This window comes from Terrapene carolina, unplaced genomic scaffold, assembly GCF_002925995.2.
Source record: "Terrapene carolina triunguis isolate 2854851 unplaced genomic scaffold, T_m_triunguis-2.0 Scaffold58, whole genome shotgun sequence".
NCBI lineage: Eukaryota > Metazoa > Chordata > Testudines > Emydidae > Terrapene > Terrapene triunguis.
The window spans coordinates 77,388,185-77,408,748 of record NW_020664409.1 but is presented as its reverse complement, the minus strand read 5'-3'; the positions used below and the strand labels follow the sequence as shown (position 1 = coordinate 77,408,748).

General features: G+C 43.1%; 1 protein-coding gene across 1 annotated transcript in view; it reads right to left on the bottom strand.

Annotated features, from left to right (window-relative positions):
• VPS13B (vacuolar protein sorting 13 homolog B) overlaps window positions 1–20,564 on the bottom strand; it is a 953,533-nt gene that overhangs the window by 72,990 nt on the left and 859,979 nt on the right. Inside the window, exon 42 of the mRNA XM_026663381.1 lies at window positions 19,247–19,408. Coding sequence (XP_026519166.1) covers window positions 19,247–19,408 — 162 coding nt within the window. The remainder of the gene's footprint in view (window positions 1–19,246; window positions 19,409–20,564) is intronic.

Below are 20,564 nucleotides of genomic sequence, written 5' to 3'. Positions count from 1 at the left end.
ACCCAGCTATCTTATTTTAATTTTTACCTAATATAACTGTCTTCATGACTTATTAATACTAGTAGTCTGCATTATATGTCTGTCTACTTTTAAAACCTTGTTCATGAGGTTCTTTGAAAAGCAAGATCTGGAATCATTTTCAAAACACGAAGGCCTCTAGTGCTATGTATGTAAAAAGATGGAAATGGAGACTGATGTAATTTTGGAAAATTAAGTAATCAGGAATAAACATTATTTTAGCATAAGCCAATATCAGGAAGGATGTTTAATTAGACATTTAATACATGCTCTGTCCTAATCTTAATAAACTGACCTAAAGGTGTATTGGCAGAATAATTACCAGACAACTCCCTTCACCCACCAAGATATAAGCAAATGCTAAGTGTACTTTGGCAATTCTGTTTAAGAACGAAGGGGTTTATAAAAGCAGATAGCTAAGTAGCAGAGAGACATTCTGAGAAAAGAAGTGTTGCTAATACAAGAGAAAAGAAGTGTCGGCAGGAACATGATGACCAGAGTTCAAAGATGTTTTGACCAAAGTAATCCTTCTGTAATTCAAAGTTTAGAGCCAATCTAAAATACTTTGTTGTATTTATTCAAATGTGCATGAACCTTTAATCCTTTTGACGTCTGTGCTTTTTCTCTACTATCTAATATGTTGATAAATACTGTTTTTCGCTTAGACTGACCTGTACTGGGGTATTGGACTATTAATTTTGTAGCCATTACTGGCTGCTGCTTCAAAAACAAATGAAACTGATATTGGGGAGGCAGAGTAAGTTGTTTGTGCTAGGTAAGTGGCATAGAGAAGGCTGCATTTGCCCTCCAAATCAGTGCCACAGAAGGGCAAATGAGAGTCGTCGTGGGCATAAAGAAAGCCAAATAACATAAGGGCACAATATGGATATTCCATTTGAACTGAACTCTTAATTGTGATGGTAAAATTTCTAGAGAGAGAGAGAATGAACCCATAAAATACACTAAACGAGAGTTGGACAATATAACTTGACAAGAGTAGAAATACCATTATCCTCTTTTTTGGAATGGTTTCTGCTCTGGTCTTTTTAATGAGAATTAGAAAATGTTCTTAAAATATTAGATGTTATTGGGTAAAATAGTCATATGTCAGCAGGTTGATCAGCACTACTGCAGAGTTCAGAAATCTTTTTGAACACAACATGTTATCTCATCACAACATTAAATAAAACAATGGATCAAATAAACCAAAGAGCTGAAAAGTCGGAGACTAGAAATTTTAAAGACAGTTTATAACATGTTTTTGCTTCCTGACCACTTTGTGTCTTTCCCCTCCTTTTCCTTATCCACTTCCTGGGTATTTCTGCCCTCCTGCTGCTCAGGCTACTGGGACTGTCCTCCTTCCTCTAATGCTTTCCTAAGGGCGTTTCTCCCCCTCTCCTCAGAGCTTTCCTTCCTTCCCTTCGCCTTTGATCAAGGATAAGGCTCAAAAGGAGTTTCTAACTACCCATATTTATTCAAAAATAAACATAAAAGCAGCAATGAGATTGTCGCCGTTATCGCAGCATTAGACTTCTATCTATCTCAGGGAAGGTTTTTGCTTCTGCCTTTTTGGCCAAAGCCACTGATATCTTAAGGAACAAAAGAAGACCACAACAAACTGGCTTCACTTCCGGCTGTTCAACGATGGAGCTAATTTTCAGAGCGTGCCAGTTTATCGAGAATTCACAAGAATTCAAGTGCTCCGTTCACATTACATTTGTGGATATCAAGGCCACGTCTGACGTTGACAGGGAGTCATTTTGTCTGATCTTGAAACTTGCTGGCCTCCCCAACAAGCTCTTTAGAATGTTATTTCTTTTATATGATGACTCCTCAAGCAACTTTCTTGTAAATGGGAAAATAACTGCCTTCTTTCTAATCAGATTAGGCATTAACAAGTATGTGTTGCCGCCCCGAACGCCGCAATGTTGTCAGAGACAATAATAAACGCATTTTAGGCATTCATTTTGATTATAAGAACCTTACCGATGTCAATTTTACTGACAACATATAGCTAATCATTGAATCAATGGACGAGCTGGTTGTGGCTTTTAAAGCCCTGGAAAGCTCAACTGCAGAAGTCAGCCTGAAAATTAATTGGGGGTAAAAGCACAATTCTTCTTGTTGTCAATTTTGAACATGCTGCAGGCTCTGCCATCTTAGTGGGTGACCACCCAATCAAGCTTGTCAGTTATTTCACCCACCTCAGTTCTTTTGGTGAGAAAGAACTTGAAGCTCACATGGCAAAAATATCATCAATAATAGGGTGCCTCATCAAGAAAGTGTTAAATAGATAAATAGAGAGATGAAGCTAAGGATACATAATGCTTCAGTGCTCAATATCTGACCTCTGGAATTGAAACATGGCCCCTTACTCTCAAGACTGAAAAGAAATTGAACACCATTCAGATGAAGTATCTCTGAGTAATCAAAAACATCAAATGGTACAAATTCAAGTCAAATGAAGACATCAGTTTCCTAACTGGTCCCACCCTCTCAAATGGTCACCCGCTTTAAGGTGGTCTGGTCATCTGCTCTGAACGCCTACCAACTTCCCTACAACAATCATCTTTGGCTTTGACCCAATGACAGCAGGATGGAAAAGATCACATGGAAGACACAAATCAAGATGGTTTGATGGCATCAACGAACACCTGCCCCTCACAAACATCCTATCCTGTAACATGTCAGATTTGGCTCAAGACAGAAAATCAGGGAGGCACATAATGCGTTCAGTGGCCTCTATGCAGTCCAAGAGACCATGTGAGAACTACTCCTATTTACTGCCCCTTTGTCTCCTCTGGACTTCCTATCTTTACCACTTTTCTGCTCAGAGGTTTCTTACAACCCCCCTCCCCTCATTTTCCCTCCACCGCCTCTTCTGTCTCATTTTGCTAAGGGTTTTCAGCCAGTAATGAGGGAGATGGGTGAGATTTAGATAAATAAAGCAGTCACATGACAAGGTGTAGAGACCAAGGAAAGGGATGAGAAACATGGCTAAGGAAGGGGTATTGCTGAAGCAGCTTTGCCCAGCCAGCATGTTCCAGATTGCAAGTAGGTACAATTCAATGCTTGTAACCTAGAGATTGTTAGTCTCACAAACTAGATTTCTGCATAGCTTGTAGATGCGGTCAAGTTTATTCTGTTTCAGTTTATTTAAATAATTTCTCTATTTTCTAGCTTAAATAACTAAACTTGCTTTTGAAAGATAATTTGACTTATGAGCCATTAGTTGGGATACTTATTGTGAGTCAATCCCAATGGGTAGTAAATGAATTTTTGACCTCTAGTGAGCTGCAGAAGGGAAGTAATGACTTGGTCAGTGGCATGGGAAAAGGTGTAAATTCCAAGAGGTGTTGCTGATAAAATAAAAGTTGTGGTCCCACAGAAACAGGTGAAAAGTGTAAAGACCAAGAGGAGAGCTGGGTTCTAGGGACCTGAAGTAAAAGTAATATTTCTCATTGAAAAACAAAAGCTGAAGGAAGGTAAAATGTAAGGAGTGAATCAAATGCTGCAGCAACAGTCGAATTTCTAACTTAAGAACATAAGAACTACCATACTGATACGATGAATGGTCCATCTAGCCCAGTATTCTGTCTTCTGATAGAGACCAGTGCCAGGTGCTTCAGAGGGAATGAACAGAACAGATAATCATCAAGTGATCCATCCCCTGTCGCCCATTCCCAGTTTCTGGCAAACAGAGACTAGGGACACTTCAGAGAATGGTTTTGCATCCCTGCCCATCCTGGCTAATAGCCATTGATGGACACATCCTCCATGAACTTATCTAGTTCTTTTTTGAACCCTGTTATAGACTTGGCCTTCACAACATCCTCTGGCAAAGAATTCCACAGGTTGGCTGTGCGTTGTGTGAAGAAATACTTCCTTTTGTTTCTTTTAAATCTGCTGCTTATTAATTTCATTTGGTGACCCCCTAGTTCTTGTGTTATGAGAAGGAGTAAATGACACTTCCTTATTTACTTTCTCCACATTAGTCACGATTTTATAGACCTCTATCATATCCCCCCTTAGTTGTCTCTTTTCCAAGCTGAAAAGTCCCAATCTTATTCATCTCTCCTCATATGGAAGCTGGTCCATACCCCTAATCATTTTTGTTGCTCTTTTCTGTATATTTTTCAATTCCAATATATCTTCTTTAAGATGGGGCGACCAGATCTGCATGCAGTATTCAAGATGTGGGAGTACCATGGATTTATATAGAGGGAATATGATATTTTCTGTTTTATCGATCCCTTTCCTATTGGTTCCTAACGTTCTGTCAAGATTTTTGACTGCCACTGCACATTGAGTAGATATTTTAAAGGAACTATCTACAATGACTTCAAGATCTCTTTCTTGAGTGGTATCACCTAATTTAGAACCCGTCATTTTGTATGTATAGTTGGGATTATTTTTTCCAATTGGAAATGCAGATTGACTGTTTTTTTCTTTCTTTATGGATCCCACAACACAGCAACAGTTTCTTGCTAGCATCACTGGTGGTGCAAATTACTCTGATAGAGATGAGGAGAATGGGACCATGGACCCATCCCCTTCAAGCTGGCCATTGGAGTATAGGCTGAACTTTTCTTAGTGTTGGCTCAGCGGGCACACTCCTCCTGTGCACCAGAGAGCTCCAGGAGGCATTGTTTGGCTCCACACAGCTTGTAAGGTAGGCTTGTGCCTAACAGGCTCAATCTAACCCCACATTTCTAGATTAGAAGAATGTTAAGAACAAGAAACATGAACAAAATTATGATGAGCCATATGTTTCTTGGGTAATAAAAATCCTTATCTGTCCAAGATATTATCTGGAAAGTAAATTAAATATAATCCAGTTAAATCATTAATTTGGAATGTGGAATCCCAAGTGGAATTGACAATACATTTCACACTACTTAAATAGTATAAAAATAAAATAAAGCTTTATTTTGCCTGCTGTTGTTCTGTAAATGGCCTGGGGAGGATTAAGTTAAGTACCAAAGGTTGTTCAGAGAATCTGTAACATCCCTAAGCAATTAAACAGGAAAATTTCCAGATAGTGACTGATGTTTGAAGTCACAGTTTCTATATGTTTGAACCCACAGAGTACTGTATATCCTCTTAGACTTTATGGGACATAACCTAGTACCTGAAAGAATAGCAACTTGGAAATAAGTAATGATGAATTATCTGGTTGGAGAAGAAGCATAAGTTACATTTTGGCTTCATTTTTTTTCTTCGGGGAAAGAGGAGGAGGTTCTTAATAGAAGCCTTTCCAAATACCTTTTTAAAAAAGTCATTTATAAAGTTACAGCTGAAGGTCTGTTTTGTGAACACACTATCTAAAGAAGAAAGAAAAGAAACTTTATATTTATTCCAGTATTAAATTGAAAGTGTTACTAAAATTTGTGTAGATAGGTACAATACTTTATATGGTATATTCACTGAAACATCATGCAAACCATGTGAATACCAAACCAAAATTATATAATAATAGTCATTTAAATTATATATAGCTCATTTAGGAATATTAAACTACAGTATTTTAATGAAAAATATACACATTACCAATAATCAAAGGCCTGACTGTTCTCTCCTTGAAGTCAATGGCAAAATATACATTGATTTCAGTGATGATGTGATCAAGTCCTTAAATGCAGACTGCATCAATTCAACCTTATGGTTGATATTATAAATGCATAACAGAAAAGAAATTCGAAGTTGTAGTTCTTATTTATCAACATTTGAAAGTATTCTAGAACTACATAAACTGCTAACCTGCCTAGTAATTCAGGTTCAAGACATTATGTTGCCATACAGATCAACAGAATATGAGATCCATTCCTACCTAGCCATGCCCAGTGCTAAACACAGGTTCATATCACAGTTCTTGATTGCCTGGTTTACTGTAACCTCCTTGTTTTTCATAGGTGTTAAGGGCAGAAGGGAACATTATGACCATTTAGTCTGACCAGTTGCATAACATAGATCATAGAACTTCAACCCCATGATTCCTGCATCAGTCCCATAACTTCTGGTTGAACTAGACCATGTAATCTTTTAGAACGACATTGAATGTTGATTTAAAGACATCAAAATGAGGGCCAACCTGTCACTTCCCAAGGTAAGCTGCTCCAACGTTAATCACGCTCACTGTTAAAAATATGTGCCTTGTTTCCAGTTTAGAATTTATCTAGATTCAAGTTTTAGCCACTGGATCTTGGTATGCTTTTGTTTGCTAACTTGTAGAACCCCTACTACCAGAAATCTCCCCATGTAAGTACTGTGGCAGAGCTCTGACCTTGTCCCAGTGGGTCCCGCGCTTCTAGGCGGTTTATGCTAGCCTCAGTGGCTCACTGCGACCCTCCACGTAGCCCTTCTCTCTCTACGGCCAGGGTTACAGTCTACTGAGCCTTTTTCATCATAAGCTAGCAAGGAGGTTGGTGAGAGAACTCCCACAGTCTCTGTTGTCTCTAGGGCTTATTTATTTCAGAACAGTTTAGCCTCCTGTCCTGACAGAGGCCTGTCTTCCCTTCCCAGGAGGTGTTTCTGTAGTGGCAGGTTGGGGGGAACCTGGGCCCGCCCTCTACTCCGGGTTCCGGCCCAGGGACCCTAATGGTAGCAGCTGTTGGCAGCCAACCTTTCACTGCTAGAGTTGCTACATTTCCCTGGGCCACTTCCCCACAGCTCTCCTGTTTCTCCCTTCTTCACCCTTACCTTAGGGCTCCCTTACCGATGGTTTGAGGGTGTCTTCATTAACCAGCCCTTCAGCCACACTTCCTCTCCTCTGGCTCCCTGGCTCTCCCCAGCCTGAGTGGAGTGAGCCCTTTTATAGTATCAAAAGGGCCTTAACTAGAGTCAGGTGTTCACATTACCTTAATGGACTCACCTGACTCTTTGCAAGTTAATTGGAGTCAGGTGTTCTCATTAGTCTAGAGCAGCCCCTGCTCTGGTCAGTCAGGGAATAGAAAACTGCTAATCCAGTGGCCAGTATATCTGCCTTCGACTACTTTGTTGTACCCAACTGGCCTAGGTCTATCACAGTATTTACAGATTATTTAGCCATCCTGATTCTCAGCTCATCCTTTCTTCAACATGTACATCATGTTGCAGCTAAAAACAAAACAAAACAAAAAAACCCTTCCTTTCCTACAGCTCTGACCAGGTCACTCCCTCCCAGAATCCCTCTCACTTACTCCCCATCTCTTCCACATCAAACTCTTCATTCTCACTTTCAGGGTGCTGCAAAATTACACCTACACCTCAGGCTATTTCTGTCTACTCCTAGTCTCATACCCTATTCTCTGCACCCTCTTCTTGCCTTGTTGCTCCTCCTTGTCTTCTTCCATCACTCAAACCTTCATACCCTTTTTCATGCTGCTCCTTATGTCTGGAAAAACCTTCCTCTTTCAGCACTCCAAGTATCCCCCTTCTCTACTTCAAAGCCTTTCTCAAAACCCACTTTCTTTAGCTAGCTTTACACCCTGCCCTCTTCTCTTGTGCTACCTATTCCTTACTCTATGCCCTACCTGTATTCTCAAATTTAAATAACAATACATCAGTAATTACAGCTTCAGACGCAACACAACATTAATCAACATTTTCATTTTTATAGAACTTGCCTCATCCTTCTCTGCCCCGTCCTATGTCTGGTGTCATCATTTCCTTTGTTTGTCTAACTTAGTCTGAATGTGCAAACATTTATGCATACGAGCATTCCTAATGAACTGAATGGGACTGCCCACATGCGTAACTACTTATGTAAACTAGTGCTTGTAGGATCAGGGCTTTAGATGGTAAACTCTTTACGATAGAGACTGTCTTTCTCCCCTCTCCTCCCCCCCAAAACAAATACCATATAAACTTATTGATCTCTCTCAAATAACAATCACCATTAATAATATGGGCAGGGAAGGCATGTGTCAGTCCCAGGACTGTTAAAGCTTAACATTATAGCATTACAGACAGACATCAAGAGGGACTGAGTGTGCTGTGTTTGGGATCGGCTCCATTTTGAAATGAGGAAGGAAAAGAAAAATAGAGATATACTTAGCTAAACTGAACTATGGCTTACGAAAGGTGAAGAACATATGGGGCATGTTCTGATCTCTGTCACACTAACAAAATACTGAACTAATTCTACTGAATTCAATGGAGTTTTATTAGATTTGAACCAGTGTAATTAACATTAAAATCCAATCCGTTGTCTTTAGCAGTAGATTCATAATATGGAAAGTTAGTGAGAGGAGTGTTAAGTATTAAAAATAAATGGTTAAAGCTAAGTTGATAATAAGGAACCGATACTAGGGATAGGCAACCTGGCCCAAACTTCAAATTATGCCAGAAATTTGGAAAAAATCCCTTTCTTCACATTAATTTATCATGGGCCCCCACTGAAGTTTGCTTTTTAAATTTTGGCTGCACTCAAACAGTCAGTATCCCCTTGCCTTGTGCACTGCTGAGAAATAATATTTTATAGACAGTTTTGGGTGATTACTTGCAAACAAATAGTTTTCAGGGAAGCAATTCAGGGAATCTAATGTAACCACATGGGTTTTACACTTGTGAAAGCAGTGAGTTCCTTGGTCAGTCTACTGTCTTGCAAGACAGAATTCCATAACTATGAGCCAGCTGCTGAGAAGAACCTATCACCCGTGCTTATGATAAGTACCATATGCTCCAGTATTCCTAAGGAACACGGCTGTCTTGGAGACAAATGGGGCTTCTGAGATAACTGGGGCCTATCCCAGTAATGGGCTTGAAGATCAAGATAAGGACCTTGAAGTGGATCCAGTGTAGCATGTAGAGCACTGCAGAAATGTAGCGGCCCATCCCTTTTACTGACCCCTAACAGACCTCTTACTTTCACTAAAATCCACATCAGATCTAACAAGGTTTGGCAATCTTTGCTAGGATTTCTGACAACTTCATAATACACAGCTTTTCTAAATGGAAATCATGCCTCATAGAAAATCAGGGTTGGAAGGGACCTCAGGAGGTCATCTAGTCCAACCCCCTGCTCAAAGCTGCAAGACCAATCCCCAGACAAATTTTTGCCCCAGATCCCTAAATGGCCCCTTCAAGGATTGAACTCACAACCTTGGGTTTAGGAGGCCAATGCTCAAATCACTAAGCTATCCCTCCCCCCTATCAATTTACTAAATTCTCTGAGGGGGTCAACAAGCATGTGGACAAGTGTGGTACAGTCGATACAGTGTACTTGGACTATCAGAAAGACTTTGACTAGGTCCATCACCAAAAGCTCTTGAGCGAACTAAGCAGTCATGTGATAGGAGGGAAGGTCCTCTCATGGATCAGTAACTGGACAGGAAATAAAGGGTAGGAATAAATGGTCAGTTTTCACAATGTTGAGACATAAGTATCAGGGTCTGCCAAAGATCTGTGCTAGAACCTGTGCTGTTCAACATATTCATTCATAAACGATCTAGAAAAAGAGGTGAACAGTAAGGTGGCAAAAATTATAGTTGATACAAAATTTCTCAAGACAATTGAGTCCAAAGCTGACTGCGAAGAGTTACAAAGGGATCTCACTAAAGTGGGTGACTATAATGGGGTTCTCAGTTGGCCGAGGGGCCTAATGATTAGCATCCACTCGGTTGTAGGGGAGCCTGGGCCCACCCACTCCACAAGGCTCTGATTCCGGGCCCTAGGAAGGTTAGCAGTGTTCAGCCTCCAGGAGGGGCCCTCTGAGTTACCTTTAAAGGGTGACCAGGTGTCCGGTTTTCGACTGGAACACCTGGTTGAAAAGGGACCCTGGCGGCTCTGGTCAGCACTGCCGACCGGACCATTAAAAGTCCAGGTAGCAGTGCTGCGCCGCTAAGGCAGGCTAGTCTCTACCTGTCCTGGCTGGCACCGTGCTGCGCCCCGGAAGAGGCAAGCAGGTCCAGCTCCTACCGGTAGGTGGGGAGTGGGGGAGGGGCCACGGAGATCCACGCGCTGCCCCCACCCCGAGCACTGGCCCCGCACTCCCATTGGCTGACGGGGTGGTGGTGCCTGCGGGCGAGACCAGCGTGCGGAGCCTCCTGCCCCCTCCCCTTCCCCCCGCCTAGGAACTGGACCTGCTGGTTGTTTGCTGTTCTCGGGGCACGTGCAGAGCGTTGCCAGCATATGTGCAGGAAGTAGGGGTGCAGGGGGTGCTTCCCATGCCTGTGCCCTGCTCCCAGCCCTCTGTCCCCCAACCCCTCTCCTCACCTGGAGGTGGGGTTCTGGTCCCGGCCGCTGGCCCCAGACTCTGCACTGGCCCCATCCCCGCTCCCAAGCCTCCACTCCCAGGCCTCTGCTCCTGGGACCATGGCTGCTGGCCCATGCCCGGGGCCCTACTCCTGGCCCCACACATGGGGTCCTGGCTGCTGGCCCCTGCCCAGGGCTCCACTCCTGGTCCCATACCCTCCCCTAGCTGTGGCCTCGGTCCCTTTACCCCTGTCGGTGTTCCCCCCTCCTGGAGACACAGCCCTGCTCCCAGCCTCGGGGGGTGGGGGGCAGACAGGGATAAGGGGGCTGGCTTTCAGCACCCCCACTACTAAAAATTTTCCAACGCCACTGGGTGCCAGGACAGGCAGGCAGCCTGCCTGAGCCCCCCTGCTGCACCGCTGACCGGGAGCCACCCGAGGTAAGTCCGCGCCCCAACCTCGAGCCCCAACCCTCTGCCCCAGCCCTGAGCCCCCCCCAAACCCAGAGACCCCTCCTGAACCCCAAACCTCTCATCCCTGGCCCCACCCAAGAGCCAGCACCCCCAGCCCAGAACCCTCACCCTCACGCCAACCCCCTGCCTCAACCCACAGACCCCTCCCGCACTCCAAATCCCTCAGCCCCACCCCCCAGCCTGAAGCCCCCTCCTGCATCCCAAATCCCTCATTCCCGAGCTCCACCCCAGAGTCCGCACCCTCAGCAGGAGCCCTCACCCCCTCCCACACCCCAACTCTCTGCCCCAGCCCGGAGCCCCCTCCTGCACCCTGAACCCCTAATTTATGGCCCCACCCCAGAGCCTGCACCCCCAGTAAGAGCCCTCATCCCCTCCCGCACCCCAACCCCCTGCTCCACCCTAGTGAAAGTGAGTGAGGGTGGGGGAGAGCGAGCCACAGAGGGAGGGGGAATGTAGTGAGCGGGAGGCGGGGCCTTGGGGAAGGGGTGGGGCTAAGGTGTTCGGTTATGTGCAACTAGAAAGTTGGCAACCCTAGCTACCTTCCCTGGTCGCTTCCTTCTCTCAGCTTCTGGTCCCAGATAAGGAGAAAGGAAAAAGGAAACCAAACTGCCACCCCAGCTGAACTCCACACACGGTCCTGTTCCTTCAGGGAGGCTTCTCCAGCCCCTTTTGGCCTTCAGGGTACATCTGCACTCCTCCCCAGCCACCCCCTTCTGCACTGGGTTGCTTTCTTTTCCACCCTGTCTCAAGCTGGAGCATTTTCTGCCAGGTTGGAGGGGTGGAGCTAGCTGGGCCTGGTATAGTCCTTTAACCCCTTCCATTCCAGTGTGGGGTTTGTATAGGATGACAAAATGGCAGATGAAATTCAGTGTTGATAAGTGCAAAGTAATGCACATGAGAAAAAGTAATTGCAACTATACATGCAAAATGATGGGGTTTAAATTAGCTGATACCACTCAAGGAAGAAATTTTGGAGTCATTGTGGATAGTTCCTTGAAAACATACACTCAGCATGCAGCGGCAGTCATAAAAGCTAACAGAATGTTAGAAACCATTAGGAAAGGGATACAAAAATAGGACAGAAAATATCATAATGCCACTATATAAATTCATGGTATGCCCACACCTTGAATATGGTGTGCAGTTCTGGTCGTCCCATCTTGAAAAAAAGATATATTAGAATTGGAAAAAGTACAGAGAAGGGCAACAACGATTAGGTATACGGAAAAGCTTCCATATGAGGAGAAATTAAAAAGACTGGGACTGTTCAGCTTACAAAAGATGACGACTAGGAAGGACATGATAGAGGTCTATAAAAGCATGACTGGTGTGGAGAAAGTGAATAAGGAAGTGTTATTTACCCCTTCACATAACACAAGAACCAGGGTCACCCAATGAAATTAATAGCCAGCAGGTTTAAAACAAACAAAAGGAATCAGAGGGGTAGCCGTGTTAGTCTGAATCTGTAAAAAGCAACAGAGGGTCCTGTGGCACCTTTAAGACTAACAGAAGTATTGGGAGCATAAGCTTTCGTGGGTAAGAACCTCACTTCTTCAGATGCAAGTAATGGAAATCTCCAGAGGCAGGTATAAATCAGTATGGAGATAACGAGGTTAGTTCAATCAGGGAGGGTGAGGTGCTCTGCTAGCAGTTGAGGTGTGAACACCAAGGGAGGAGAAACTGCTTCTGTAGTTGGATAGCCATTCACAGTCTTTGTTTAATCCTGATCTGATGGTATCAAATTTGCAAATGAACTGGAGCTCAGCAGTTTCTCTTTGGAGTCTGGTCCTGAAGTTTTTTTGCTGTAAGATGGCTACCTTTACATCTGCTATTGTGTGGCCAGGGAGGTTGAAGTGTTCTCCTACAGGTTTTTGTATATTGCCATTCCTGATATCTGACTTGTGTCCATTTATCCTCTTGCGTAGTGACTGTCCAGTTTGGCCAATGTACATAGCAGAGGGGCATTGCTGGCACATGATGGTATATATAACATTGGTGGACGTGCAGGTGAATGAGCCGGTGATGTTGTAGCTGATCTGGTTAGGTCCTGTGATGGTGTTGCTGGTGTAGATATGTGGGCAGAGTTGGCATCGAGGTTTGTTGCATGGGTTGGTTCCTGAGTTAGAGTTGTTATGGTGCGGTGCGTGGTTGCTGGTGAGAATATGCTTAAGGTTGGTGGGTTGTCTGTGGGCGAGGACTGGCCTGCCTCCCAAGGTCTGTGAAAGTGAGAGATCATTGTCCAGGATGGGTTGTAGATCACTGATGATGCGTTGGAGAGGTTTAAGCTGAGGACTGTAGGTGATGGCCAGTGGAGTTCTGTTGGTTTCTTTTTTGGGCCTGTCTTGTAGCAGGAGGCTTCTGGGTATACGTCTGGCTCTGTTGATTTGTTTCTTTATTTCCTTGTGTGGGTATCGTAGTTTTGAGAATGCTTGGTGAAGATCTTGTAGGTGTTGGTCTCTGTCTGAGGGGTTGGAGCAGATGCAATTGTACCTCAGTGCTTGACTGTAGACGATGGATCGTGTGGTGTGTCCGGGGTGGAAGCTGGAGGCATGAAGGTAGGCATAGCGGTCGGTGGGTTTTCGGTATAGGGTGGTGTTAATGTGGCCATCGCTTATTTGTACGGTGGTGTCTAGGAAGTGGACCTCCCGTGTAGATTGGTCCAGGCTGAGGTTGATGGTGGGGTGGAAGCTGTTGAAATCATGGTGGAATTCTTCCAGGGTCTCCTTCCCATGGGTCCAGATGATGAAGATGTCATCAACGTAGCGTAGGTAGAGAAGGGGCGTGAGTGGACGAGAGCTGAGGAAGCGTTGTTCCAGGTCAGCCATAAAAATGTTGGCATATTGTGGGGCCATGCGGGTGCCCATAGCGGTGCCACTGGTCTGGAGGTATATATTGTCACCAAATTTGAAATAATTGTGCGTGAGGATAAAGTCACAGAGCTCAGCAATAAGTTGTGCTGTGTCATCATCAGGGATACTGTTCCTGACAGCTTGTATTCCATCTGTGTGTGGGATGTTTGTGTAGAGAGCCTCTACATTCATGGTGGCTAGGATGGTGTTTTCTGGGAGGTCACCAATGCATTGTAGTTTTCTCAGGAAATCTGTGGTGTCACGGAGATAGCTGGGAGTGCTGGTGGCGTAGGGTCTGAGTAGGGAGTCCACATATCCAGACAGTCCTTCAGTGAGAGTGCCAATGCCCGAGATGATGGGGCGTCCAGGATTTCCAGGTTTGTGGATCTTGGGTAGTAGATAGACTAACCCTGGTCGGGGCTCTAAGGGTATGTTGATTTGTTCCTGTGTTAGTGTAGGGAGTGTCCTGAGTAGATGGTGCAGTTTCTTAGTGTATTCCTCAGTGGGATCTGAGGAAAGTGGCCTGTAGAATTTGGTATTGGAGAGTTGTCTGGCAGCCTCCTTCTGGTAGTCAGACCTGTTCATGATGACAACAGCACCTCCTTTATCAGACTCTTTGATGATAATGTCAGGGTGGTTTCTGAGGCTGTGGATGGCATTGCGTTCTGCACAACTTAGGTTATGAGGCAAGCGGTGTTGTTTTTCCACAATTTCTGCCTGTGCACGTCGGCGGAAGCATTCTATGTACAGGTCCAGACTGTCATTTCGACCCTCAGGAGGAGTCCATGTGGAGTTCTTCTTCCTGTGTTGTTGGTGGGAGGGTATCTGTGTATCAGTGCGCTGTTCAGTGTTATCTTGAAAGTATTCTTTGAGTCGGAGGCGGCGAAAGTAGGCTTCCAGATCACCGCAGAACTGTATCATGTTCGTGGGGGTGCTGGGGCAAAAAGAGACCTTGTTATATATACCATCATGTGCCAGCAATGCCCCTCTGCTATGTACATTGGCCAAACTGGACAGTCACTACGCAAGAGGATAAATGGACACAAGTCAGATATCAGGAATGGCAATATACAAAAACCTGTAGGAGAACTCTTCAACCTCCCTGGCCACACAATAGCAGATGTAAAGGTAGCCATCTTACAGCAAAAAAACTTCAGGACCAGACTCCCAAAGAGAAACTGCTGAGCTCCAGTTCATTTGCAAATTTGATACCATCAGATCAGGATTAAACAAAGACTGTGAATGGCTATCCAACTACAGAAGCAGTTTCTCCTCCCTTGGTGTTCACACCTCAACTGCTAGCAGAGCACCTCACCCTCCCTGATTGAACTAACCTCGTTATCTCCATACTGATTTATACCTGCCTCTGGAGATTTCCATTACTTGCATCTGAAGAAGTGAGGTTCTTACCCACGAAGGTTATGCTCCCAATACTTCTGTTAAACAAAAGGAAGTACTTCTTCACTCAAGACACAGTCATCCTGTGGAACTTGTTGCCATGGAATGTCATGAAGATCAAAAGTATAACTGGATTCAAAAAGGAGTTAGCTAAGTTCATGGAGGATAGGTCCATCAATAGCTATTATGGTCAGAGACACAACCCCGTGCTCCAAGTTCCATAAACCGTCAACTGCCAGAAGCTGGGAATGAATGAGAGGGGATGGACCACTCGAAATTGCACTGTTCTGTTCATTCTCTGTGAAGCATTTGGCACTGGCCACTACCAGAAGACAGAATACTGGGCTAGACTGGTCTGACCCAGTATGGCCATTTTTATGAGTTCTGGACTTCCCCAAAGTCAGAGAGGGACAATACATTTGGGGATGAATTGGAGCCAAGAAAGGTCAAGAACTCATGAAATTTGAAGAAAATGACTGGCTGGAGCCCAGCAGAAACAGTGTCAGACATAAGACTTTCCAATGAAATATTAACCAAGTTAGAAAGGCTTGTAGGAATCAGAGAGTAAACGGAAGGGCAGAGGAAGAGAAGGGTTAGGTTGACTGAAATGTAGAGGGGTTGGACTAGAAGAAGAAATGGAGAGAAGGAAGGATTTCTCAGAATGTTCAGATACATTAAGATAAGCCTGCTTACGTATCAAGACCAAACCTTTTGAGGGTAATCACCAATAACTGATAATCTGAAATGCCATACCAATGCATTTTTTATATTAAAATGTTAAATAACTTTTAACTATAATCCACTGTAGCATCCTTAATCCAATAAAATTAATTCAGAACTAAAATAAAACACTTGCAATGTTTTATCTATATGCCTCTATATTAAACATGTTGTATACACTTATTTCGTTTATTTTTGTTCAATATTTTGACTAGCCAATTACAATACTTCTTCCTAGTTTTAATTAGCAAAAGAAAAATGGAGAATTTTATTGGTATGAATGTAAAAGAAATACAATCCTTTTAAAACTATTTATTTTCATTTAACTGAACTGCCTTGCCATATTAAAAAAACATTTTTACAGAGGTTAAATAAAGTATTTCATGGCAACCGCTGCTGCTTAGTGCCTGTGTAACAAGAAACATGAGCCAGCCAAAGTTGTGCAAGTTGGTTTTCTTTCCCAGTAAGAGAATGTGGTATCTAAGACCTTGTCCTAACTCATTTTATCCCCAAGTGTAAGTCAAGTATGAACTAATGCCTGGAGGGAAGTCCCTGACTCCAAAAGTATGGATTATTTCACATTTATCTTACAATCTGCTCTCAGAGTTCTTAAAATTCACTAACTTGGCAAGTCAGGAATTACCATGAGAAATGAAATAGTTTCATAACTATGAAGTCATATAGCATTCCATGAATCTGACACTCACAGGGCTTGTCCAGGCTTGGGCATTATTCTGACCTTTAAATAATAGGTTGTTCAATATCCAGTTCAGCCTGGAACAATTAGGAAAGTGCCACAACATTACAGGTACAACATGAAGCCTTAATCAAGTTGCTGTTTTCATTACAAACAGACTTGAGTTAATATCTCAATTTAAAAAATAAAACATTTTATACATGACGATATCTGCAATATTCTTAATAAACATGGTTTGCGTGACCTAAAATGTCTAAATATTATGTTGTTGACAGTTAATTAAGATGAACCATCTTTCTAATGCAAATGGCATTTACAATGATTCCTGTCTAAAATTAAACCCATTAACTAAATTTACATTTGGATGCAAAGGTTCTGAATATTTTTTGAAGAAAATTAGCTTATAATTGAATAGTGTATGGAAAACCTGTGCTTCCATGCATCATCAGTGAAGCTGCCTCAGTTCCCAGTTTCAATCCCTAAACTTGCTGTCATGGGAAGGGCAGTGAAAATGTTAACAGAACAATAACATTCCAGAGACTATTGCAGCGGGTTGGGATAGCTTCAACATAACAATCTAGTGTCAGCCCAGGAAGTGCTGAAAGGCTCTAAAATTTGGTGCCACCCTTGTATTGTTGACTTTTTCATTCTGGTGTGCACTAGCTCAAAGAACTAGGGATTGCTGTCCTGTTCTTACATTAGGCCTGCTCTCCTCAGTGAGATCCCTAGCTCTGTCTTGCCCTGCCCTGCCCTTCCTTCTCCCTCTTCTTCAAGGCCTGCCTTTTCTTTCCATTCCCTTTCCTTCTGCCAGCTCTGCACTCTTTCTTCCTCACATGTAGCTGGTGCACAATGCAGTGCCTCACCCAAGGTGGCTGGCAGAACTACAGAAGATAAATGTTAAGCCTTGCCTGGCTTTCTCTACAGAATGTTGCCTCTCAAACAGCAGATTTTGGGTGTCTATTGGTTAATAATTTAATGTACATTAATTAAATCCTGAAGTAATCTAATTTCTTAGGATCCAGTTCTGCCATCTGCACTCAGGTTGAGTAGTACCTTACTCCACAAGTAGACTAACTGAAAACTATGGGATTACCCACAAAACTAGCTACTACTCAGTGTGAGGGTAGAAGAATTTGACCCTTCGATTGTAAACTCTTTGGGAAAAGGACCATGCCAACCTATGTATTTGTACATATCCTAGTGTAACACAGCCCTGATTTTGATTATTACTGTGTAGACCTTCAGAATTTTGAAGGTGTTGGCTTTGTGGTCAGCCACATTCTGTAGTAGAAAGTTCCCCACTCTGTGCCTATTCCTGCTCTCAATGAAGTCAATGGCAAAACTCCCATTGTCTTCACCGATGAAGGATTGGGGCTTTAATGTTACCATTACTTACCAAACATCATTCTGTGAACCCAAAAAGGATTTGCGTATGGGCACCAGCTAGGAAAACAATTTTTCACAATGTCCCCCCTTTCTCTTGGTATTTACCATTCACCCCTCAACATAAATAAACCAAACCAAACCTCTGGCCTCTGCTACAGGAGTTGAAAGAAGGAAATTGTAAGCTAATAGGAGGATGAGAGACAAAGTAGGTCCTCTTGTACATAGTCCTATATTGCAAGTTGTCGAAGATAACAAAGGTGCTGCTCTGCTCGTTATATAAAATTGTTTATAAAAATAAGCACAAGTTAAAGACAGAAAGACTAGTACAAACTGGATTGTTCAGGTTAAAAGAACTGCAATAAGGGGTCTTCAAGGTTCCTGATAATGTCATAGATTGGCATGCCAATGATCTGAAAGATTCTAGAAATGGGAGGAAATGTTCATAATTGAAATAATCAAAATGTGTTTTGTCTGGTTGATTTTAATGGCCAATTAGAAAAACTAAACAGAATTTGTAGTGCAGGGTTCGCATGGCCACTTAGTGCATGGCAGGCTAGAGCACTAGATTTATATCCCGGCTTGCTGCACATTAACAGACCAGGTAGAAAAGCCCTACTATTATCTTATCTTATCCCTTGCTGGGCCCAAGATATCCCTTTATTGGCACAACAGCCCCCTCCCCCACTTTAATGTATGCCTACACAATCTCCAACATCTTTGAAGCTTAATTCAGCCTTGAAATAAGTGGTCGCATTCTGCTGATTGGAGAGGCATCTGCAACAACGTATTCTAGGGCTGAGTTTGGTCCACCCAAGTTACCATGTCAATGTAAGGTATGCTTGTTTTGCACACCCACTGACTGCCACTTCAGCACAAGTTACAGTCAGTTTGCCACTTATATCTGCTTCCTAATCAACCTAAATCTTATCACCTCTGAATTTGATTTATAGATCTCAGCCACATCCATTATAATTGCCCCCCTAAACATTACCCCATCTTACACATCAAGATTGGAATTTTCAAGGTGCCCAAGGGAATTAGGCACCCAGTTTCCACTGAATTTCTCTTTGGTTTCTTTAAAAATCCGAGCCAAGATGTTTGGCTCCATAAGTACAGATTGACAAACAGGGTGGAAATAGGCTTTTAATGGTATATGGCTTCCTCTGTAAGAGTTGTGTGAATACCACATGAAGAACAGATCCCAAAAAACTATGCACTGAGAAAATCAATTTTAAGAACCTGGCAAATTAATTTTTTTGCTTTGGTTCAGAAGCTTGAATTTTTATGAACATGATTTTTCTTTGGGAAGGGTGTGTGCATGTCCAGTTCCAAATCTGAATCACGTATAAACACTTCTGGATTTCCTCATCCCTTTATTTATCTCTTATGTCTGATGTGGCTTCAGCATGTGGCTCCTGATGGAATTGGAAAGCTAAAGATAGCTGAGCACATGAATAAAAACATAGAATCAGTGAATAAAAACTCCAGCCAACTTTAACAATTGCTGCATTTGTAATGCTGTTTCTGACATACCTGTGGGGACTTGTGAGAGCGCCAGCTGTACTGGTGACTGTGGAGACTAGCCAGCAAAACATTTTCGTCAGTATCCACCTGGCCAAACCGCAATGTCTCCTGTGTGTCATTACAGATCACAAAATGGCTAAAGACCAACTCCTCTGCCTCCGGGCATTGGTTCTGAAAAAAAAAAAAAGAATATGAAAGCCAACAAGCATCAGCTTAATTGCAAGATGTTTGGCAGCTGTCTGCCCAGTGGCGATTGTTACAACACAGAAATGCTGTAAGATCTGTTGTCATTAGCTTTGGTTATAAAGTATTCTATATTGCCAGCATAAGCACAAACAAGTGCTGGGGTCTAAAATGTATATCCCAAGAATGTATTTTGATTTTTGCTCTTCTACTGTAAATCATAAACATTCAAAGCTAGAAGGAAAATGAAATCTCCCAACTTTTAAAAATGACTAGTGCATAATTAACATATGTAGGAAATAATGTGTTCTATGGTGCAGACAATGCACTAGAGGCTGAATATAAAGCAATGCTATTGTTCCTCCAAGCTTGATAAAAGATCTGCCAGGCTAACAGGGCACATGTCCTGCTCCCCAGCTTCTTCTTTTACTTTGAAATGCTGCTGTGGAACATTCTGGAGCAAATCTTTCCTCCCAGAAGGCTTTCTCTTGTGATGCTGCAACACTGGGGACTAGTTCCACAAATCCACAGGCTTTTTTGAAAATACATCATGCAATTTAATGGCTTAACATGCAAAATATTAAACTGTCTAATGCATTTTCATAACATCATTTTAATTTGGTAGAAATACTCCCTGCTCAATGTAGCAGTCCCTCCTCCACTCTTTGTATCTGGCTCCTTTTCAGTTCTGAGGTATCACAGCAGAGCAAAGAGCATTCTGGGCATCTTTCCACCACTTATTCTATTTGCATGATGGGACTCCATGACAGTCAATATAAATTATCAAGCCACAGGGCTTTACTCACGCCTGCAGGCACAAACTGCAATCCTCTGCACCAGGAGAAGCATTCACTGCCAAGGGAGAATTGGAAGTAATACTACTGCCCTCCCCCAGGGAGGGTTTTGTCAGGATGGAGCCGCTGAAAAGTATACTCAAGGCTCACATAGCAACTCTGCCAATGGAAACTGCCTGGGGGATGTGATGAGTACCATAGCCTTCCCACCCGGGCCACCCCCTCCTATATCCTCACCCACTTTCTGGGTTGCTCTCACAATTATGCCAAATTGGTCCCTTGTAGAGGTTGCAAGTGGCTGGTGCCACTGTCTTTTTTCAGGCGAACTTTCTACAACTGGGATCTTTGAG